The sequence below is a fragment of the Lagopus muta genome, chromosome 3, assembly GCF_023343835.1.
Source record: "Lagopus muta isolate bLagMut1 chromosome 3, bLagMut1 primary, whole genome shotgun sequence".
NCBI lineage: Eukaryota > Metazoa > Chordata > Aves > Galliformes > Phasianidae > Lagopus > Lagopus muta.
The window spans coordinates 56851634-56876633 of NC_064435.1; the positions used below are offsets into that span (position 1 = coordinate 56851634).

General features: G+C 36.7%; 1 protein-coding gene across 18 annotated transcripts in view; it reads left to right on the forward strand.

Moving 5' to 3' along the window:
• ZNF407 (zinc finger protein 407) overlaps nt 1-25000 on the forward strand; it is a 346606-nt gene that overhangs the window by 128287 nt on the left and 193319 nt on the right. For all 18 annotated transcript variants that reach the window (XM_048940492.1, XM_048940485.1, XM_048940490.1 and 15 more), the window contains one exon: nt 20187-20261. In XM_048940492.1, the coding sequence (XP_048796449.1) occupies nt 20187-20261 (75 nt within the window). The remainder of the gene's footprint in view (nt 1-20186; nt 20262-25000) is intronic.

A 25000-nucleotide genomic window follows, 5' to 3' on the forward strand; every position in this document is an offset into this window, starting at 1 on the left:
AGGGGGGGGGGGGGGGGGGAGAGTAATAGAAAAGTGGCCATGAGCGAACCAAGGAGGAAAAAAGATTCTTGCTAAATGCTGGAAAACCATATGATACAGTCAGTTGCCTTTGATGTCCTCTCCAAGGAAGCATTATAGTAGATTATTTTGTCTTTTAAGGCTTATCGGTCAGGCCTGTATCATCTTATTTTTTTCTTGATTGCTTCTTAAGTTTCTTGCTTATTTGTGGAGCAATTGCCTTTGGTTTCTTCACTGTCTCTGAAGTCTGAGGCTCAAAACTGTCAGTCCTGGACTCAAGAGTCATTCTTAATATCTGGACGGATAGCCTCTCTTGTTTATTGTCTGTCTTACAGGACTTTGAAATTGGTAGGATTGTTGCTAAAACAAAGGTAAGCTGGGAAATGGCTTCAAAGTAGAGTTCATAGTGTACCTCATTCTCCGTGACAGTGATCTCAGGGATTTCTGGAGAGGAGAAATCCATCTCAGTCGCCATTGAGCAAATACCCTTCTCCTGTAATGCTCTCAAGAAGACTGGCTTCTGGGATTTTCATGGCACAAATTTTGAGAGAGAGCCCTGATTCATACACTGCCCCTCTGCTGCCAGGCCACACTAGCCTGGAAGATGATTGGACTGGATGATCTTGGAGGTCTTTTCCAGCCTTAATGACTCTATGAAATTAAATTAAAATATTAAAAATATGGACTACAGACAAGACTTCGCAAAACAACAAGCACTGGTAATGCTTTTCATATCCTTTGCATTCATATCTATTCCTTTTTTCCTTGAAAGAGAAGATAAGACTTTAAAAGCCTTCCATATCACATTCTATATAGAATGTGGCACTGGAACTCTGAGGAGGGTGGGTCATGTCCTTTTAGTCCTTCTTTGTGAGGAACATGCATGGCTTGATAATGACTTTCTGATCTCTGGTAAGTGAAAGAGAAGGAAAGTATGAAGAATACAGTACCTCTGAAAAATCTTTAGCTCCCTTAATAGAAATAAGCCTCTCAAAGCTTGTTGACTGCTGAAATATTCTGCCACCATGAGCATGAGCCTCTGTCAGTGAAGTCAATAATGAGTTTGACTGTTTCTTCACTATGGGCTAAATTCCAGGCTGTGTTGTTACTCTATACTGCACTCTATTTCTTGTCCTTGTTGCTGTGTTCATTTGTGCCAGAAAGAGAATGCGGTGTGACAGCTATCACTACAAGTGCCTGTGGACATCATATACTAGCCAAATGCTAGATGTTGATAAATATGTTGTGATTAGACCTTGGTATCTAGATCATATGCACTATATTGAAACCAACACTTATTTTTGCTCTTTTCTTCAGGAAGTAAGCTTGCATTAATTTAGAGGTATTTGGGGAACAAAAATGTCAACTCTTTAAAAGAAAATATCAGTATTTTCAGGTTTTTTTTTTTTTTTTTTTTTTTTTTTTACTGGAATGAAATACATTGTTTTAGAATACTTTGTAATCCTTTTAGTGATGCAACTGCAAAGAAGTGAGAAGAAATGCTTTGTTTCTCCTTTAAAAAAAGCACAGTGAAAGGCAGCGTTCTTTGGGAGCTACAAATGTAACAGACACAGGCGTACACAGCAAAATGTATGAAGAGTACTGGAAAAGGGAATTCCAGTTTAACCTGAAAAAATAATCAAAATAATTTGCTTCTTCAGTTCTGTCCATAAATGCATGCTAGTCTGTCTTCCCCTTTGGCAAAAATTACATGGAAAGCAAAGGCAAAGATGTGCAAGTGGTGTTGGGCTGGTCTTTGCTTAGTTGTGTGCTGGAGCCGGGATACATTCATCCCTCTGGGGAGGGAGATTCATCCCATTTCTGACCATCATCTTCTGTGGAGATCTGTGGAGAAGCTGAGAGCTATTCAGTGCAATAGCCCCTGATAGGTGGAGAGAAAGAAATGTCAGCCATCATGCCATCAAATTCCTCTCCTATGCAGTTTTGGAGTATGCAACAAATGCCATCTGTGAGCATAAAAACTGCATTTTTGGTGTGTGATGGGGTATTACTGCACCAGCTTTGCTCTTAAGCACAGCAACTGTGTTGTCTCTGACGAAATCGAGGGGCTACTGATGCTGCAGCTAAGCACAGCGTTTTCTTTCTCCCAAGTGGTGGGGTTTATTCAGAAAAATGGCAGTCTTGACTGTGAATCTTTGTGAATCTTTATTCAAAAACATTTGTCACATACTTGATTCATGTAACTCCATGAGACTTAAGAGCGATGAGTTTGAAGTTATTATCCACATCTTATTTAGTAACTTGTACCTCACCTTCTATTACCCATGATTGGGTAATTACTTTCATTGGCCTTAAGGTACTTAGAGTTTTATACAATCTACTAATTTTCATCAGGGTTGTTGAAATATATTTCTTGAAAAGCAGGATGTCTTTTTATCGTAAGTGGTGGTGAATTCTCCGTGAGTTGTCGATACTGTTAAGACTTGAGAAGTTTCCCAATAAGTAGTCAAGAAGGTAGCTTCAATACTTGTACACTGAAATATTATGAGAGGGATTTTTTGTTCTGTTTGTGCACTCTTCAGTTTCGATTTGTAAATTGTTTACATCTTTTCTACGCTTTTTGTAATTTTGAATGACTACATCAGAACATTTGTAGGTTCCTTATTTGGAATAATTGTATTTTTGCTATTGAATTAAGCAAGGTAAATATTTGCACCAGTTTCCCACTCCTCACCCACAGCAAAACGACAGAAAAAGAGTCCAAAGATTTTTACTCCATCAAGGAGATAGAAGTCTGGATATGCCTTCAGGATTTCTATGCAGTAACTCTGACCTGCCTGTGTTGTAGTCTGGTGCCCGTTAGACTTCTTTTTCACTTATCTTTCCAAGATTAAGGTCCTTGAAAGCCTTCTGGAGAGGGTAATAAAGCTGGTAACAAGGCTGGATGGTATGTTCTGTGAGGAGAGGCTGAGGACATTGGGCTGGAGGAGACTTGAGAGGCAACCTCACAGCTCTACGCAGCTCTCTGAGAGGTGGGAGCAGTGGGAGGTGGCAAGGTCTGCTCCTGACACCCCGTGGAAGGATGGGAACAGCACAAAGCTCTCAGGGCAGGGTCTTACTGGGTGCTAGAAAACATTTCTGTGTCATGAGGCTGGTCTAGCACTGGAGCAGGCTTCCCAGAGGTGTGGCTGATGCCCTGTGCCTGTCAGTGTTGAAGAAGTGCTTGGACAGTGCACTGAATAATATGCTTTAACTGTTAGTTAGCCCTTAAGTGGTCAGGCAGCAAGACTAGATGACTTCAGAAGATTCCTTCCTACTGAACTACTCTATGCTGTTTTACCAACTGGAATTTCCCCTATAGATGTACAGAAGTCGAAAGCATAGTGTGATCAATATTAAAGTGATTGCAAGCTGCTCTCAACATCCCATAGAATCTAGTGTGCTCTATGAAGTGAGAATTTCCTTCAGATGACATGTAAAAATGGAGTTTGTAGGAGAGAGTGTTTTGATGCTGATTCCTTCCACATCCATTGCCTTTTAACATCTCAGAGGAGTTTGCAGTGTTGGAGCTCTTCCCATGAACAGCTCTTCTAGCACTGTGCAAACAGACAGGGTCAGGTAATGAACACAAAAAGGCTACTTCAGATCTAGTTACACAAAATCTCTCCTTACGAACCTAAGTATGTTGACATTATCAGCAGACGTGTCCATTTTGTATTGCAGGAATGTGCAAATTCAAAGAGGCAGAAAAGTATGATAAGAAAACCTGGCATGAACAACCAGATTCCACTGATGCATGAACACAAACACACACCAGCTCACAGATACACATATATTCTGAGGCAAAAATGAAACAGCTTCTTGGCAGATCTTATTCACACTTAAGTGGCTAATTGCCCAACCTGACACCAACACTGTCAGCGTTACAGCGATAGTATTTTTTTAAAGGGTAAACAATTCTTAGGCAGTGTCTTCAATATCCTTCACATGAATGTCCTTTTCTGTTACAGCAAGCATGAAAATTAGCCATTTTTAAAAATCAGCATGTATTTCTGATCATTGCAAGGATAATGCACATATTGAAAGCTTCTTTATATGCTTGGAGTAAGTACAGAAGACAATATTTATGTTAAGACAAAAAATTCATATGCCTGTTTCTATTTTCTTAGGATCCATTTTCAAAACTTCTAAGAGGTCCAATATGACTATTCTGTATCTTAGAGATCTGAATAGAAAACTTTAAGTGTTTTCCTTTTTGTCCTTCCTGTTGGAACACGGTCGCATGACCAGATGATGATGGCTTAAGGGATCAGCTGATAGAGATTTATCGTTCAGGGATAGAATGGCTCTGGGGATGAGTAATTGGATACAAATCCTGTTACCTCCAGACTATCTATTCATGTGCAGCTCCTCTTGATACTGACCACAGGTTGCTACTGTCTGGTGATTTTCTGATAGATTCTTTTTAAAAACTTTGTTTTTCTTACTCCAGTAAATGACACCATCAGAAATGGCACTGATGTTTGTTGTCACGTTGGAAAAAAATCACAATTGAAAGGGCATGGAAAATGAACTTCAAATAATAGCTACTAAATGAAAATTGGTGGAAGATAGAGGGATATTAAGAATTACAGACCAGTGAACTGTGAGTACTGCATAAATTGAAGTATGTTAGAATGTAACTATAAAGCACAGTCATAATGCCACTGTAACACAATGCTGCAAAGGAAAAATGTTTCTAAATACTTAAGCATACATGTAGGCTACTTAATATAAGACAGTGAGCAAAAGTGTAGCTTGTTTGGATGTCCATGCATCCTTTAACAAATTCTGTTATAACTGGTGAAAATATATATATATATATATATGTATGTATGTATATACACACACCTTGGTAACTGTGGCTTTAGAGGTAGTTCTTGCTATGGGTTAGAAATTGATAAAATATAAACTTTTTAAATGGATTGACTGTGCTCTCACAAAACGCATAACTGGAATAATGTAGCTGACACAGCAACTCTTTAAAACAACAACAACAACAACAACAACAAAAAACCAAACAACTCAGATGTTATTTAATTACAATTGTCACTATGAGATCGTTCTGGTGAAACCATAGGTCATTCCAGTGAGGCGTTTTGTAATGTCTTACCCTGCACTGATCAAGCTGCATCTTGGTATTTTACTTTTGAACATGCATTTGACACATCCATCAGCTAGTCAAAACAAGGGAATTTTTATTGTTTTTTTTTATGTTGAGAAAGGATATCATCAATTCATTAATAGGTCACTGTGCTTAAGAAATTCTCTTGAGCTATCAAATATATTTGTAGAAAAATTAGTTTCATTTATATAACAGGATTTTTAATATACTTCTGGCCCTTGTTATGCAAGTTCCCTTGAATACTTTTTAGGACTTTGCAGAAGGTGCTCAGCAAAGTGGAAACCATTATTAAAATATTATTATTTTTTCTGGGTCTCTAACTGCAGTTTAGGACACACTGAAAAAGTGCTAACAAAGAAGGGATTGTATAAATAAATTCTCTAAAACATAGGATAATGTCTATTCTCAGGAACGTTTTTAAGGTTCCACCCATCTCAGGGACCTTATCATAGCAAGTGCGGAGCATCCTCCTCAAGGGGAGCTAAATTGCATGATACCCCATCAGAGGTTTTCAGCACTTGTTTTAATATTATTTCAAAATATGTTTTTACGGGAAACTTCAAAACACTTCAGTAAAATTAAAACAAATAAAACCAAAAGTCCTTAATGAATCCTGGGAACTGCTATGTATTAGAAATCATGTCTATACAAAAAAAAAAAAAAAAAAAAAAAAAAAGACGGTTGGGTTTTTTTTAGGTGGAATTTTTAAATGAAACTAAATGAAGTTTAATGGCTTATAACATTGCATGAATTTGTCAAAACTGATCAGCTGGATTGCTACACAATGAATACTGAAAATGTTCTGGTTTTTAGGCTTATAATAGCCTACAGCCATTCAAAAGTCAAAATGTTATTTGATGATTTCAGAATGTTAATGAAATTATTATTAATAGCACATATATTAATCTTAATGATATATGTAAATATGGGCAAATATAAAGCTCTGTTGACACCAGAAGGATTTTTCTATTGCTGAAAGTAAACCTGGGGTAAAATTTCAGTGATGGAGCAGAAAGCAGTCTGCATGAAATAAATCAATAAGGAAATTTCTGATGAAGTTTAAAACCGTACAGAAAGCACGTAGGATTTGGAGCGCTTGCTAGTACAAAAAATTTTTGAAAAGGAAAGGATGATCATGCTTACTTTTATATTGGAAGCAAATAGTATCAGACAATGTAAAAGGTTTTGCTTTATTGTTATCGTGATTTGTTCTATTATCATATCCAATAAATGCATTTGTGTGGGTTTTGTTTTGGAGGAGGGAGGCTAGCATATATCATTTTCCACAGGGGATTTGTTTGGGTAGTAATTTGTTTTAGCTCGCTTGATTTTTGTTTCTCTGCTTTCTTTTCTTTAGGTTAAAATGATCCTTCTCTAATAAAATACATGGAATTATGATTTTCCATATTGGGCACTGTTAATCAAGCTGCACTATGCTTTTCACTGTCGGCTTCTTTAACACAGGATATATTTTTTAGGAATGCAGTGAGTTTATGTCTGTAGGATGTAGAAATTTCTTCTCTAGCTATATGTAGTAAACAGCTTGTCATATTTTTTACTTTCATATCTATCTTTGAAAAGCTAGATTTTGCTAGTGTGACACGATCTCTGTATTACAATGTGAAAAAGAGAGAAATAACTTTATTACGTAGGAGAATTTCATGGCATTTTACCTGTTGAGGGCCCTGTAGAGCCAGGAGTGTAGTACAGTGACTTGACTAAGTGACAGACAGTAGCAGCCATAGTGTCGCTGTGTATTATCACCTCGTGCTAGCTGGAAGCACTCCCTGAAGCCGATCTAGGTTGTATAGTCCTAGATGAGGTCTTCATGGGTGCTGACCATAAAAAGTTCATCAAAGTAATGAGGCGAGGCGAGAGCTTGGCGCTCATGGGCAGAGCTCAGCACCAAGGAGTGTGAACCGGCTCCAGCTGTGACAATAAAACAGCAGGTGGCTGCTGTCATTAGGGGTGGCAGATGAGGCAGGGGACTAACATTCAGCCCACAAAACTCTCATTTGTTAGCCATCGCCACTGTACCATGCAAAATAGCTTCCATCTCAGTCAATTTTACTTTGCAAAATATTACACAGTCGCCATAAGAAAATTAGAGCCTTGGGTTTACAGGTTCCTTGGATCTTATTATCAGAAAACTCGGCGCTTGCAGGCTAGGTGGAAAATGGGACTTTTTCCTCCCCTGAACAGTTACAGGATCTTTACAGTAATTTTATAATATGGCTTTCTTACCCAGGCATGTGTTTATTGGTTAATATTTTGGACTATTTTATTCATAGCTCTTTACAAAATCAATTCCATCCATCCATTTGGCTATGTGTTGCATACGACACTGCCTGCTATTCAGTGCTTCAAAAGTTGCATGCTGATCAAACTAATCCTGTCTCCAGGTCTGCCCAGACACTGCCCAGATTTCATGTCGTAAGTCGTGGCTTTGGTGGTTCTGGGAAAACATAAAGGAACATAATTCTTTGATTTTTGTTTGCTTATTTTAGTTTGAAACAAATGAGAAAGCATTCTTTATATACGTAATTTTTCAAAGATCATTTATACTGCCTAAAATGTGAGGCCATCTGTGGCTGAAAACCCTCTGGTCCAAAGCAATGGTTTCCACACTTGCTCCAGTTGTGACCATGTTTTTTAAATTTCTCTGCTCGGAGAGGAATACAAGATAGGCCTGTAAGATTATAGGACATTTTCCATGATTTTTTAAGTCATCAAACGTTTCTTTACAGTCGGTGTTGAGTGTTATGATTCGTCCATGACAAAACTACGGCTCACAGTTGTGGGACTGTTTGTGGAAAAAAAACCTAACCTGTTATCCAAATAATTTATGCTGACCTGTGTAAAGTTGATTACTTTAGACTTAATTCCTTTAAATCCCAAGAAATAGCTTGGAAGGAATGTTTACTTATTTGCTAGTTCTTTTTTTGTTTGTTTGTTTGTTTAATTCTTAGAGAAGTCAGTTGTTACAGATTTTAGAGAGAGTTGTGTTGAAATAGGAGAAAGAAATTTGAACAAGTAGTGGAAAGTACTCTGCTTCTAGCCGCTGATAATTTCAAGGGAGAAGATGTAAGCCATTTCTTCAAGTGTGTCCTCAAATTTCTTAACTCATTTAAGAACATTCAGAATTCTTGCATGTCTGGCAAATTTTTAAAACATAGTTTTCTGTTCTGTTCAGTTGAACAGTTCAATGCCAACAGAATCAAAACATGACAAGAGCACCCGATTGCCCAGCTTCTTTGGCTTTGTTTACCTGCTAGCACAAAAATGAAAATAGGTAGACCTTGTTCAGTTTCTTAAAATGTCCCAAATTCATGTTATACAGGGATAAAGAAACACAGATACTAAATAGTCCAGATTTTACTTATGTCTTCCTATGTAAGTGATGGTTTCTGAGGCTGACATTAATGATGTGAATTTCATGAAAAACAAAATATGTTGTAATAGAATAAAATGGAATAGTGCTATGTGTATGTTGGTATGTGTGCTACCTATGTTTCCAGGTTTCCCTTCTGTTGAAAACTGGTGGATTCCATTGTTCCATACTAGCACTTAAACCTAAGGCTTTATGGTTACAACGACAGCAAGGATCAAAAAAGGAAGAGCCCTATAGTGGAAGTGTCATCTCAGAAAGATGACAATAATTTTACTGTTAAAGAGACATGGTTTATGTCTCTTTATGTAACTCTTTATAGGGCCAGGTTTTCACTTTGTATATAAAACTAGAGTCCTGTAATTTATCCTTGTAGTAACATATCTCACAGTTTTGGCTGACAAAACTCCAAAAAAAAAGAATTCCGTTTTTTGCCTTTTTTCAGGCAATCTAGTAATTCTTTTCTTTTCTTAATAACATACCATAACATTTTGTTTTCAGCAAAACTTATTTGTCCTTCAAAGGTTTGTTCGTCTGTACACTCAATATGTCTGTATATGTATATGTAGGCTCTTGAGATCAAAGGTGTTTTTTTCTTAATTCCATTGGGCACATAGATAGATCCATCTTTCTCATGCTTGATTAACTCTGACCATTTCTGGCCACAAATCTCAACTACTGGCTGAGACTGGTGTATTCTTTGCCAGGGAACATCTTCTGCTGTGTCACAGATATCATCTTTATGACTGTACTGATTTGTCTTTGATATATTCCTTTGTTTGTCCTCATACTGATAGCAGTTTTCATAGCTAATGTGTGCAGCATCTATACTGGACTGCAAGAATGTGTGTCTTTTGATGCAAAATGTACTTCTCATTCAGTGTTTATTTTAATTGTCTTCACTGCTTCAGTAAGAATTAGATCTCAATTCTCAGGTGAGTACCCTGTTAATCCTGCAGAAAGCCTTCAACACTTACTTGGAATTTCAGAGTTTTTAGTAAGCTTCTGCCTTCAGCCAGCTCTTGCCTTGCAGTCTCAGAAGAGGCATCTTTCAGCTGTTTACAGAAAACTTACATTTTTTTCTGAGACCAGGTACAAGAATAACGTGTTCAGTCCCTTCTTTGAAACTTGCCAGCATCAAAGCTCTCAGCCTCTGAGGTGATGGACAAAGGCCATTTCAGCACTAGTCACCTGGCTTTCCACTTCCTTGTCTGAAGTGAGTCCAGCAGAGGGCTAGGACAAACCTAGGCAATACCACACTTACCACTTGGCAGCTTTAGTGGCTAGTAATTCTCCTGCTAAGCCTGTGGCTGAGGTGGTGAGAGATGTTACCACTTTCCTATGGGACAAGTGGAGTAACAGCCCAGTAGCCACCCGGAGTTCTCATTTGGATAGACTTCCACGCTGCTGGTTCCACGTTCAGTCTCATAATTTGAAAGAGTTCAGAAGATCTGTGGTGCTTGTATGGCGCATGCAAGTCCTTCTGGTCTGCATATTGAGGTTTCCTCTAGCAATCAGTGTTGCTTTCTTCAGCCAGCCTCCTTCCTCTTCAGTGGCAGGGAGAGAAATTTGTTGTTACAAATCTCATGTTTTGGGGGTTTGGAGCTGGCTGAGAAAAGAGTACTTGGAAAGACTGAAACTGCAACTGAGACCAAAAACTGCAGAACAAACAACAAACTTCTAAGGTTTATGTTAACTACTAACTGAGGTATCTTGTAACTATGAAAAATCAACATTAATCATAGTGAAACATGAAATACAGTAGCCAAGTGTCAGATATACACCGCAGCGTTTCTGTCACCAGTGTTTCATGGTTCTTAGTCTCTGAAGTAGGAACAGCCAGGTTAGAGAACCCTTGGACAAGCTGGGTGTCCTCATTTTTCCTATGCTATTGGTGTGTCTATGCGTACAAAAGTATTAGATGAATTTCTGTGAATTGAAACCAGTGTGATCCAAAGGCTTGCCTTCTTTTTTTCCTAGGCAGTAACCAGTCTGTTCTGATTTGTCAAAGCTGTTGTAGTGATTCATGCATATGAATGATACTTCTCATTATTAGAGATTGAGTACTGCTGTCTTCATTTTACTCTTTTTATGCAGTTGCGGCTATCTTGTTGAACAGATATTTTGAAATATTTTGCTTTCTATCTTAAGTTAAACAGTCTTCTGGAAGGTCTGATGGAAGGCAAGAAGGATATATTTTACAACTGGATTTAATTCTCAAGAATAAACAGATCAAGCAGCACTTGCTCTTCAGTGTTAGACAAAGGGCAAGTTTCTCACTACTGTCACAGACCAAGCAGGCTACATTCTCTTAGGTTCAGTTGCTATCTATCACCAGCAGTGTTTTCAAATTGTGGGTAAACTGTCAGTAAAAATAGTTTATGACTTCTGACTGTTAATTTTGAGCACTTCAGTTATCAGATAGTGGTCAGTTCTTCTCTTCGTAGCCGCAACTTTGTAAAGGGTCACAGATTCTGCATCTCCTGAATTGATTGAGTTAGGTATGGTGGCCCTATTGCTGGAGAAGCATGTGCATTTTACAGCCTGAAGTCAACTATCTTTAAATATCTTTTGATTCCCTTTAAAGATAGGCAATAACAGATTTTTCTGATGGCAAAGATATTACTCTTAAGATAGCTCTTCCTGTAGAAAATCTGCTTTCACGGTAACTCCGTCTGCAGTGCAATTTCTAAGCAGTTAGGAAGAAAACACAGCATCTAAAGTGACTTTTTGCTCAGGAAGAACAAAAGATTCAAAAAAATATTAGAACAAAATTATGAATTTTTTTTTAGCTCTATAAATTTTAAGTTGAACTCAAATTTTGGAAATCACTGTTCTCTTGAGAGGGAGAACTAATTCATAGCCTGCACTGTCTTTCGGAGGCAAAGTTGAGAGGTCCATTTTCTCCTACTGAAGTCTTAAATTAACTAGGGACATAAAGAAGCCATCAGTTGGAGATGTCACACTGATGATCTGAGAGCAACATGTTTACAGGCTTTGAAAAACACAATGTACACATCAGTCTACTGAAATCAAGGAAAAAAAACACGTGCCAGCCTTTTAGAGTTGACACTTGCAGATAGTGACAGGCAACATCATTTCTGTTCTTTATCCTGAAGCAGATTAGTTTGAAGTCTCTTTCCAAATGCAAGATGATGATAGGTGGAACTGATGTCTCCTGCATCATATTGTGGCTATGCTTAGATGTGAAGTACTGAGCATGCTAGGAAATGGATCGTGGATGAAGAGACAGAACAATGCCTGAAGAGAGGAAGGAAATGGGAACGGAAGGGAGCTGTTATAGGAATGCTGGATGTATGTACTGAAAGAAAAGAAAGGAAAAGGGCAATTTCTTGGTGGCAAAATGGGTGGATGCCCTTTTGTATATAGCTGAAAATCTTGATGTGTGTTGAAAGCATTCCCAGAGTTTTATTTCTTACAACAAATACATTCTCTGGTATTGTTATGTTTCTGGATGTTGCTGGTAATTTATTTTAGATGCAGTGCACTCTAAACGCTAAGCCTAAGGTGTCATTTCAGAACTCGCAGAAGAGAGTCTGTGCTCTGGTAAACTGGGAGGCTGACAGCAGACTGCAGAAAGCATTGTGGTTTTTGGTTTTTTTAATACTCTGTGCAGCTGTTAGATTACCAAACACCTGGCGGAGGTGACAGTTGCAGATGTTTGATAACCAATGAAAATTAATAGAACATGTGATTCTTCTGGCTTAGAAGTGATTTCGTAAGGTGTGTTTAGAAATGTAATTACATAGTGCTGTTGTCTACCATTATCACTTAACATTCATTAACTCCTCTGAATATTGAAACAAACATTTCTTGTAGCAGTACTAATTTTCCCATATATTTGTAATGTGATTACCTGACAAAGTGAGCACCTTTTGACTTCAAAGTTTTTTCCACTGTTTCAGCTATTTTTAGTCTGCCCATTAAGCAAACAAAATAAGTAGAGAGCCATTTGTTTACTTACAGGGATCAGTTTAAAAATAGTTTGTATAATAAGCAATCTTTTATTTATTTTAGTTTTTATTAGCTTATCATCAATTTGGCTCCATAACAGAACTGTGGATGTTTAGATGGACAACAGGTCAATTCAACTTCAGTAGGAAAGTTCAGATTTAAAACAAAACAAAAATATTTTTATTACATTTTATTTTGCTTGAGAAGAATACCCAGTTGCATATTGTTCAAGTAGATTGTTATTTTTAGTAATGGTGCATGAACAACTTCAGCTTCATTTCTAAACATAGGTGTTTGGGGAGAATTAAAAGTTAAATTTCCTAAAATTGATTGCTTTTGTTTGTTTGTTTGTTTGTCTGACTGGTTTCACTGGTCATTAATTTTAATTTATTCGTTTATTTTGTTTATTCCTTTATGATATTTTACTGTGAATTTTGGAGCCTTTTTAATTTCTGATGTTTGAACAGGGGATGTCCAGGGGACACAGGTGCTTGAACCTCTGCATTGTTCATTTGAGGTTTCTTGGGATGCTTTTGATATTAAAAATAAAAATTAAAAAAAAAAAGACATAAAGCAATAAGAAAGTAAAATTAAGAACAAATCTGTGGCTAACTTACAGGAAACCTTTCAGCTTCAGTTACAAACTAAGTGACTTGAGGTGAGGCATACAATTAACGGATAAGTGAATTCCTCAAGATCAAGGAAATAATGTAGACACTACCAATGTTTTTTTCTTTTTGCCACAGTCCTTGCAGTGACAGGCTAATTTCTATCCTGAATATATATATATATTCTATCCTGAATATATTACGTACATCTCTTGAAAGGAAGATGGTGAGAAAACTTAACAGCTTTGGATGGCATGATATTTCCGGGTCGGTTTGAGTGGAGCTTCTTTTCTCTTTCTTGATACCCAGCTCTTTTATGCCAAAATACATAAAAGGAAATAATGATGCCCCCTGCTATTAATTTATGGCCATGTGACTAATAATTCTTTCACATTTTGAAGGACGCAGATTGGTGACAGAAAGCAACAGGAGTATGTTGAGGGATTTTTTCTCTCTTCTGGATGATAGATGCAGGAATATGCAGGAACAATACAGCCGATTGATTGATAGTGCACAACTCATCCATAATGATCTGTCTGATATAGCAGTAAATTATTCGTGAGATTGATGCAGGTCATTGAACAGCACATTGACAATCCTGTTGTCTGTCATCCTGTTCAAAGCAAGTCAGGAAGAGTAGCTGCTGTGATACTCAAGTCTGCATTGGGTGCAAGCTGTGTACAGGTGTTCCACTAATGCAATAATTCAAGTTGTTGTCGTTTCTCATTTTTTTTTCTTTAGACATCTCGACTTCATCGTTAGTTCATTCCATGTAAAACAGTAAAAATGAAATATTTTAAGAAGAGAAGGTTGCCGTCCTTTGCACTGACAATTTCATATTCCCCTAAAACTAGTTTTCAAAAAAGTTGGGTTTTGGACTTCAGCAGTGGTACATCTCCATGGAAAAGTTAATACATGACTGTGGCGTAGAAGAGTGTAAAAAGCCCCCCCAACTTTCAAACATAAGGTAGAAAGGCTAATAATTCTTGGAAATGTATAACTTGTGATTGAATCTTTAGGTTTTATGAATTGCCACAGTGGTGCTCTGGTTCTTGTCTTGTTAGTGATGCCAAAATTGTCCTCTTTTGCCTCTTCTTTCTCTTTCAAGAGAAAAAGTTGCATTTTCCAGTGTGCCAAGTTGTTTGCACTTGAAGATGGGGAGTAAGGTGCCACATACGCCAGATATATTTGTTTTCCTTTTCAGTTTGATCACTAGTGTTAGTGAGGGTGGAGCATAGAATAGCCATACCCTTCTTTAATATGTGAGGTCAGCAGGGAGTGTAAGCCAACGCATCGCAGCACAATCAGTATTTCAGCCTGAGTGATGACATGTGACTTGTTAACCTTCTGAAATGCTATTGATTTTATTTTTTATTTTTAACTTAAGAAGAACAATCATAGTTGTGAGTTGGAAGTAAAAAGACCTGCCTCATTTGGCTGCTAAGTGAGTCAGCAGGAAATCCCAGCTTTCCTATGCAGGATTGTAGGACTTGACGTCCTGTCACGGAGGGCATGAAGTTTTTCAGATATTTGGATGTTTTCCGCACTAGACTTCGTCCTGCCAGATATTTAGTCGAACCTGACATCCTGTCACAAAGGACATGAAGCCTTTCAGACTACTGGATATCTTCCACACCAGACTCAGCCCTGCCAGATACTTTCTTTTAAATTGAGTCCCTTGCGCACGGTCATGCAAGAGAGTTATCAGCATCCCAGTCTGGACCTTTCAGAATCAGCAGACATCCACGAATGATGGACTTGATGAAATTCCCAGGAATTTAAACTTTTGATGCATGGAAAAAAAGATTACTTGTATATAGAAAACCATTGCTTTCTGGGTACTTCTGTGTTTTCCTCTATGCTCTTGTCCCTGAAATTGACCTGATGAATGCAAAGTCTTGCCAGAGAGAAGAGATTTGTTTAGTAACTTTTTATGTAATTATTAGATTATACAACTTAGCTTTAAGTCCATTTAGACTGTTGTGTATTATTAGACTAAGTGCTGATTTGAGTGTATGAAGTTCTACTTTTATACTTAGAACATGTACAAATCATTAATGACACAAGTTTTATTGAACATGTGACTCATATTTGCCTTAAGAAATGGGACTATTTCTTTCTTTCAGTAATTGTGCTTCTATTGGCGGGACTCCTTATGAAGCACTCATTCAACTGCAAACAATTGAGGTTTACAGCATATTTCATGAAACCGTAAAGAACAAGAGTAGTCCAGTCGTGGAATAAGAACTATGTGCATCTGTGTTACTGTGTAGTTGCCTAAACATACTGTCCTCTTTCTTGGTGTGATCCATGCAGAATGCTTTGATTTTCTGGCCTCAGATTAAGATACAGGGACAGAAATTCAGGCACAAATCGTAGAAAACAGAAGACGGTGCAGACAAGATAATATATTGCTTATATTCTACGGGTGCACAGAATTTTGAGAAATCCTTTTTCTTATTATTTCTCAGAGCTGTCAGGTCTCCCATGTAGTTTATCCAGATTGATAAACCATAGCATTCTTTCTGAGTGCCCCAAACTTATAAGAAAAACAAGATAAAAGATCTAATTGCTAACAATTTTAAAATAATAGCATTATAGTTTGCTTAAAAGAAAAAAAAAAATTTAGAGGACCTTTATTAAAATATCTTGTATATTCGGGGCCTGTACTTATCATATAGTAGTTTACCTGTATTCTCACAGTTAAATTCCCATTCTGTATAGTTTAGAGTAGTTGTAAAGGATATTAAGAATATTAATAAAGTATAGATATTTGTTGTTCTCCTGGACTTTTCTGCCATCACTGAACATTGCTGTCTGTAAAGTAAATTCTCTGGGACTCATTGCAGAGCTGTGTATCCACTGTGAAGTAGTGTAAAATTGCTCTTCAGCTACTGTGTAACTAGTTTATAGAGTCCCACAAAAATAAATTCCGGTCTTCTGCAGTAGTTAGACTACAAGATGACTGGTTTGTTGATGTGGATGCAAGTGACTTTCTGGAAGAGATGAGATAGATCTCCTTCCTTGGAATTAGGCCAAGGCTGAGGAGTAAATGCTTATGAAACAATGAACTGTCACAGATTTCATGACTTAATGGTCTAGCATATTTGTTTTGTGTTTGTTTTCTTTAACCTGACTTTCCACTAACAGACTGATATACATATTAAAAAGACTTTCATAGATTCAAGCCATAATAAAACCTAGGATCTTTTGCCTTCTCAAAAAAGATACTTCACAGAGAAGAATTCTTTCCCTGTGGAGAAAATGAGAGAACAATATGTGACAGATTATTCATTTTCCTTGGGTACTGTGATGATAAACATTGTACATGCTGAAGAACTTGTGCTACAGTAGAATGAAAAGTAGAAGTCAAGATTGTCCAATATGTTTCTTTAGTCCCAGAATTAGAATTTCCTTTGTTTCTTTTGTACATTAAAATATGCTTTTATAACTTGAAGACAAGTCTTCAGAGGCTCCTAAATCAGTTACAGGCTTTCTCAGAGTGAGTCCAAGTGCTGTTTGAAGAGTGCCATGGATTATGAGTGGACACATTCCTGCAAAACCACAACTCTTCCAAACTGAAAACAGAATATTCTGCAGACTTATTTTGGGAAAGGTGCTTGTATATCTGTGATTGAAAGTTATTTGTATTTATAGTTTCTATGTAAAAAAAAAAAACAAAAAAAAAAACCAAAAAAACCCCAAACCTGTCCATAGGGAATGTGGATGCTATTCTAAAGCTCTATGCCATTTTTCATTTTATTTTTAATTTGTCCTGGATTTTGAACATAGAGTACATGTGTTGGGAAATAATGCTAGTATGGAGCCAGAGTAGTTGAAAATCACTAGCAAAGTTAAACAAACAAACAACAGGAGCAAGAACAACAAAACCACAAACAAACAAAAAAAAAGCCAGTGAATACAAACAACGTCCTGCCTACTCATCTTTCCCAGTGCCAGGAGAGACTTCTGGGAGCAGTATTCCATGTGCATGCAGGGAGCTTTCATTGGTCAACAGTTGGAAGTCTAGAATGGATGTTTCTTCCCTAGGAGACCTGAACCTTAGGAAATTAGTGCAGCTGTTACTGCCCATCTTCATGTCAATTGGGAATGAGTATTTTTAGATCAGATTTTGTAAAAACGATTCTAGGTCTGTAGTCTGTCCTGTTTTGCATGGATACGAAATAGGAGGAGTATGGCAACTTCAGATTTTTCCTACTCCTTCTTAATGCCTTTTCTTTGAAACCAGTTAACTCAGTTAATTGATAGCATTTACAGGCTTTTGTTTCTACTGGAGTTAAGAAAAGAAAAAAAAAATCATGGAAGTCTGAGTCAGTGCTTATTACAAGCTTGTAAAAAAAAAAAAATATATATATATATATATACAATGATCCTGAAATCACTCCTCGAGTCCCTGTTTGTGCCAGACAGATTCCCTTAACATTCATTTGAAAAGAAGAAGGCTAAGTCATGTCAACTATCCAATCCTGGCAATAGTTTAGGAGTAACTGATTTACCTCAGCAGAGGTGAGTCAGTTGTTGGAGGAGAAAAAAGCAATTCTTTTTGATTCCTTAAAACTGTAATTGCTTGGAAACATGGAATTACTGAATGTGCTGAAAACATTTCTTTGTGTTTTCACTACCCGCTTCCACAGCTCCCTTAAAATTTCCTGCCGTATTTGGTAAATATAAACAAATGATTTTCACACCTAACCTTTTATTGTGTTATCCTCATATTCAGCATCTCAAGCAAAATCTTTAGTCTTTGTTTTTATTCTAAGAAAAAAATATTTTTTTGAACAAAGGGCTCATTTTTTCTTAGTATAAATTCTGCATTTCATTCTCAAGCAACTTTGCTTTTAGTTTCTTGGCCTGAATCTGCAACATGAGGGATGTTCTTGAGGTGTACTGAGCACTTTAAGCTTACACAAAGGCAGGCTGTGCTTTTAAGTACAAGTCTTCAGGCGTTACGTTAAAAAGCTTAAGCTGCTAGTAGGTGCTGAGACTTTTATTGAGTCAATCTTCATTTTATTTGTATTTTATAACAGCAGCGAAATGGTGGCTCTGTACCAAACATCTAATGGGAGATTAATTACTTCAAATTATTAACAAGGCCTTTGTCTTTGATACTTGCAGGAAGGTATTTCTGTCTGTACCCCCTGCAGAGATGCAATGTAAGAAGCGTTTGGCTTTTGTTCAGCAGCTTCAAGTATACAGACTCTAAAGTGGAAAAAAACATCCCTAGAAATACTGTGTAACTGGTTGGCATCTTTGCCTTCCACATTTCCTAAGGACACTTCACCATGTAAGAAGCATCGAAGTGCCTTTCCAACTTGAATTGCCCATTACCCTTTAACAGTAATATTTTTATTTTTTTTTTTTAAGGGAGGGGAAGGTTTGTACCGGAAAGTGGGAATATTACTAAATTAAGATCTGTTAGGCATATTTCACAGCTGTGAAGAAATGGTTATTGTTTCTGCTGAAAAGCAAGAAAGCAGTACATTTGGAATGCCTTGTGCTGTTATCAGAACACACGATTTGACTTTGTTACAATAATTTTCCCCATGTACAGTAATTCCAGTAGCGCTTGCATACTAATAATGATCATGGTGTGATAGATTACCCATGGTTGTAGTGACTTATGCATTGTGTAGTGGAAAGTAGTTAAGGCATTACTTATGTCTTTTTATAAAGATCATGAAGTCGCTGTCATTTAAATAACATAAAATGATATTCTTACACCCTAAAGGATGCACAAGAGAGATTCGCTGTAGAAATGTGAAAGTGCTGAAAGTAGATCAGACATGGAGAAGCCACACTGTGATATTTGTAAAGGAAAAGTACTCTTTCTTGGCTTTCGTGGCTAATACATGCCATAATGCTACAGTATTTTTTACAGTCCTTCCATTGTCCATTACTGCAAACACGTCCAGATGAATTCAGCGCTTAATGTTAAAAATCTTATAACATGCCAGTTTGATTTGTAGCCCTTCATATCATGGAATGCTAATTAAAATCATATTTTTGCATATGTCATGCCTTTCATGTACATATGCAAATAGAGTCTATTGCCTTTCAGCTATTTGTAATTAACTTTATGAAGGACAGCTGTAATACATAATTAACAAAAATGTTTGCAAGCCCTTTTCACACTGAAAGTTACAGCAGTACAATTTTTGCTTATCAAGAGAACTGTTTTAGTTTGCAGCTTCAGTCTGATATCTAAATTGTTTGAAGCAGTCAAATGACATAATTAAATCTATGTTCGGGTCTTATCAGCAGCAAAATGGTACTCTGTAGGTTCCTATCTGTTTCATTATATGTATCACTAAAATGGAATTAAATTATTTGTGCTTTATTTGGTGTAAACACAATGCCAGGTAGTGTAAGTGTGGCTGCTGTTGTTGATGTCTTGAACAAAGTCTTGCTAATTTCAAGAATACTTTCAAAATGTAATTGCAAAAGTGTGCTTCATCGTTTTCCTTCCCTTTTTTCACAAGGCTATAAAATAACTAAGACTATTAATTTGTTTCCATGTATATTTCTTTAAATAATTAATACAGTGAAGTTTGACCAGACAGAAGCAGTGATTAAAGCATCTGATCTTACTGTATTCTTTTTATTACTCTCATTAAAGAAAATGAAACTCGTATGAAGAAAGGTTGTAGGATGTGTCCATTAAACTTAAATAAATTCAGAGGTGTAACTGAGACTCTGTCAGTTCATAATATGAGACAATGCAATTTAAGCAAAGTTGTCTGCTCTCACAGTATTATATAAGGCATTATAATTTACAACAGAAAGCAAAAGCAGTTTTTCTATTTGACCAGTGATGTATGGTTGTGATTGCTTATTTGTAATGAAAATACCCCAGTGACTACAATCTGAAGAAAATTTGTCACTGCAGAGTGGACTCCCAAGTTTAGAATATTGTCTGTCAAAGTTACTGTTTTAATTTCAACATTAGTAAAATATGCTGAAGTGCATGCTCAAAACTGACAAAGTCTCTATTTAAAAAAAGGAAAAAATATTAAAAAAAACTAATCTTCCTGTTTTTCTGTTTGTTCCACAGGGTAGCTTTTGTGATGAAGAAGCATTTGAATACTCATTTACTGGGCAAGCATGGAGTTGGGACACCCAAAGAAAGGTAAGTCTCTTTACATTTTTTTTACTAACTTTTCTTTATGTAGTATGTGTTGCCTGGAGTGTTTAGCTCACCCAAAACATGTCACCTGGACTTTTAGCTCAACTATTACTACACACTTAACATGCTTAAATACGCTAGTATGGTCCTTAGGGCAGGTCTGTAGGATTCAATAAAAAAATTGGCTTAGAAAGCAACTCCATGCAAAATACATGATTTGCAACATATGGAGCTGATTTTCAGTAGGTGATATTATTTCCTCAAGATTTCCATAGTGGTATCCCTCTGTCCAAGTACAAAATCAAGTACTTTTTCATTTTTTATCTATCTGGCCTTGCAGCTCATAGGTTCAGAAAAAAACTTTCTTAGATTAGTGGTGAGTACTGAGGTCAAAGCCACCAAAGTTGTTTCCTTATTGGTCTTGGACAGGAAAAGAGATCCAGAGATAAAAGAGATAAAAACAAGAAACAAAAAAAAATCAGTTATTTAGTTGCACCTTTTTTTTTTTTTTTTTTTCTTTTTTTTTTAGGTTATTTTTTGCTATGGCTTGTAAAGTGACCATGTTTTGCAATCTGAACAACACAATGTTTGCAAATAAGCGGAATTTACCTCAGATTTACTGGTCATATTGTGTCATAGTTATTGCTTTTTTCTTGAATTCTTGGGGCAGCTCAAATAATGTTGCTTTTTTTTTGGATGACAAAAAGATGGCATATTCTATTTCAGTTTGGGTAAGTGAATGCATCCTACCTACAGAGTTCAATATTCGGTGCTTGATTATGTTTCAAATAGTACCACGTTGTTACTCATTCTTCTATTGCAAGCTTTTACAAATAAAGAGTATTTCCTGTTTTTAACACAGAAGAAAGGGAAGTTGACTGGTAGCTGTGAATTGTAGGAGATCACTGCAAAACTCTTCCTGGGTCATGTTCATTTTCTATTAAATACACTGGAAACGATAGTTGGTTAGAGCATTCCTTTCACCGCAAAGTTCAGCACACTGTAATCACAGAGCGAGGAAGAAGGATTTTACATTAACACAATATATACACCTCTTATTTGACTAAGTACACGTTTAATCACTGCTTTTACTCTTTACATGTTTATGTAGAGTTTTGAGATATTAGTTTTCATCTAAAATGTAGAATAATGCATCAGTTTGATCAAATCAGATACTGTATTGAAGTTTATGCTGGTTATCTTTTCTCGTAAAACAACAATTGCAAAAAGAAAAAAAGTTTCACTGTGGTGGCATGTTTTGGTACTGGCAGCATTCAATATGTTGTTTTGCAAGGGGGTGCTTGCTGTGTAATCATCATAAATACAGCATACAGAATGCCTGCTTTACCACAGTGAGTATGTGCACAAAAAGGATACATACGGTAGAAATCCCAATATTGTATCTTAGCCTGACAGTCATAATCTTAATGATTGTCATGTTGAAATGGATTCCTAAGCAGGCAGGATGCTACAGCCTAAAGTGGTGATTGCTGTCTCCTGTTTGTTTGTTTCTCCTGAAGGCTGCCTGGCTGCTTTACCCCATTTCTTCCCATATTCCTCAAAGGCTTTTTGCCTGCCTCGCCAGCATGGCAGGAGGAGTAAGGTTCCCTCCCAACCCGTCCATGCAGTGGCAGGGTCAGAGCCCCGGCAGCCCCAGCTGCCCTGGGAGCAAGGAGCCAAGCTCTGTCCTGCAAGCCTCTGTGCTCCATCTGCATCTGTTCCCCTGGGCCAGCATGCACTAGTGATATCTGAGTGGCTTTGTACTTTCTCTGTTTAAAATTTCTTCATCTGTCTTTTGATGGTTTCTTTTCTGCAGTACCTCCTTAGCTGGTACTTAAGTTTAATGTAGTGCAACATCAAATAGGTGTGGCAGAGCTAAAGCAACATTATAATTTTATAGGAACGTTCCCTCTCTGGTGATTGTGGATGTTTAAAACCACATGACCTACTGCAGTAAATACCAATCTGCCATTGCTTTCCTTTTCACCTTTCCCATAGTGGGAGAGTTTGATGCTTTTTAATGGCTTTAGGAACCAAAGAAATCCTTCTTCAGCATGTTAAAACATCAATTTGGCTATAAACATATTCTAAATTAAATTACATAGTTTTCCTACCTATTTAAAACATTAATGCCTTGGTTATAATTTTGCAAGCTTGCTATTTTTTAATTTCTCTAGAACAATATAATCAGTTTATTCTTTATGTTTTGAATTTGATTCTGCCCTCTGATATGTTGCATATTATAGCAAATACTAATAGAAGCTAGCTAAATAGGCTGTGACAATTAAATTAATAATGCATTTTATTTGCAAGTGTTTAGTCTTCGTGGTTTGACTGATATATGCAAAGATGGTAATTTATTAAAAGTAAATTCATGTAATTGTAGTACAGAGTTTGATGAACCAAAAAAAGTTGTCAGCATGACTATCATCAAAACCTGAAAATTGAAATAAGTTCAGAAGGGTGCTTGAGAAATATATTTATACACCTTGAGAAATTGATCTTCTTTTTACAAACTTCTCAGGAAAGAATTTTGGATGACATACATTGACATCTGAGACAGGCAATAAAAATTACATCTACAATTTAGTGAAGCAGTGCTGAACTAGTGTGACTTACTCTCTAGCTTTCCATTACCCATGACTATTGTTTTTTTTTGTAGACACAAAAGGGAGGTGTTATGGAGGCTGTGGCTGTGTTTTCATGCACAGATTTACAAAACAAGTATAATTCATAATAAGATTGCTGTATCTTTTGGTTTAAAGGTTGGGGTTTGGGTTTTGTTTGTTTGTTTTTAAGACAAAATAGATTTAAGGGGCAAATCACAGAACCTTAGAAAAAATAGCCTTATTGTAGATTGCCTGCACATTTGAGCTGCAAAGAAGCCTAAGAAACCTATTGCCTAGTCCATTATGGTCATTACCATTTAATAACTAACTAGAATGTTTTAACAAAAATTCCTCTAAGATATTTTTTCCCGTTATTGGAACTGTGATACTGATTTACTGTCAACTTGACTGTATCTCAGAACTGGCATGTTATCTGCTAAGTCCAAGGCCAGTACATATTTGGTACTTCAGTGTCAGTAATCTTCATGGGACCTATAACTATATCTTATTGGCGGGATAAATCTTTGGCTACACCTTTATTGTGTCTCGGAGGCAATGTGGTTGAGGATGAGGTGAATGCATCAGTAGCATTAATGGTGCCGAGTTCTAATTTCTGTTAGAAATTATGTTAGGTGTAAGCTGGGGAAACGTAGGACAAACTGAGATGTTTCATTGCTGAATTTAAGGTATACAAAAATAGGAGCAAGAAAATAAAACTAAGTCACTCATCTGTGAGACTGAATTTTGCTACTGTTAAGGACAACTCTGGATTTAAGAGCACAAAAATACATTTATCCTTTAAGACATTTTTTCAGCACAAAACATACTTTTTTTTATAAAGGAAGACTTTGTTAACTAAAATTGTCTCTAATACCTCTGTTTAATTTATACAAGCATACCACAGAAAGGCCTTAACTAACAGTTGTTTCATTACCTTATTTTCCCTGTGAATTTTAAACAACAAATTGGCTCTGAAATAACTCTCTGCAGATGAGTAATCCCTTTGAGTCAAATAGGAGCATTCATATATATAAAGTTACTCAGATAAGAAAAAAAAAATACTTGCTGAACTGGAATTTGTGTTCCAGGACATTTTCTTCAAAGAGCATTAATAATGTGTTTGTTTTTATAAGGTCACTCTGGTCCATATTACTGCACTTTAAGAATGGGATACAGTGCTAATATTTTAAATGTGGCAGAACAGTAATTAGTGATAGACAGGGGAAAACTCAACCAGGTCTTGGAGAACAGGGAAAAAATTTTTATGGAAATTTCAACATGCTCTGGTTCCATACTCCTTTTGCCAAGAATTTGCCTGTGTTTTCTATGATCCAGATATATCATTATGGCTGAGCAATACTATTATTATTATTACTATTGGTGGACTTGTATCTGAGATCTCAAAAGCCATTAATAGGATATTTAGAAAGCTGCCAGTTTCTACAGAAAATGTATCCTCAGGAAATTAGAAGTTATATTCCTTGGTATAAGTGACAGGCATAACTACAGCTATGATTTTCAAATGTACTTGCTTAAGCCCATGTGAATTCTGGAATATCAAATGCTACTAACATGTGGTATAGCTATCCAAAATATATGAATCTGCTTGGTATGTCATTGGAAGGCATTACTGATGTCTGAAAGAAAAGTAGCCAGGAAAAGTGGATGGGGATTTGATGTTCTGTATGGATGTAAAACTAGAAGTGAATGAAATCTTTCAAGGCAACTCTTCTATTTTTACTGAGCTTCTAGCACTTCTTTTGAAGCATTTGTGATTGAGTGGAGAAAATTTCTGATAATTAAGTTGTTAATTTCAGTGGCGAACGTATGCTAGCATTGTCTGTGGATCTGTGGAAGTTAAAACCAGTAGCTGCTGAATGCTGCAGGCTCATTGATCAGCAGTTGGTTTCTGGGGAAGACACACTTTGTAGTTGCATTCCATTAACCAAAAAGTAGTCACCCACCAACTGATTCCTCTTATGTTACATGAGCTGAAAGTTTTTCCAGTCAGATGCCCCAGATTGCTTCCTCCACTGTGTGTGTCAACCACATGGGACAACAGGGTAGGAACTAGAATGGCCATCTATATCTAAGCTCCTTTTTACCTGGATTGGAAGGCAGTTATGCAGAGTA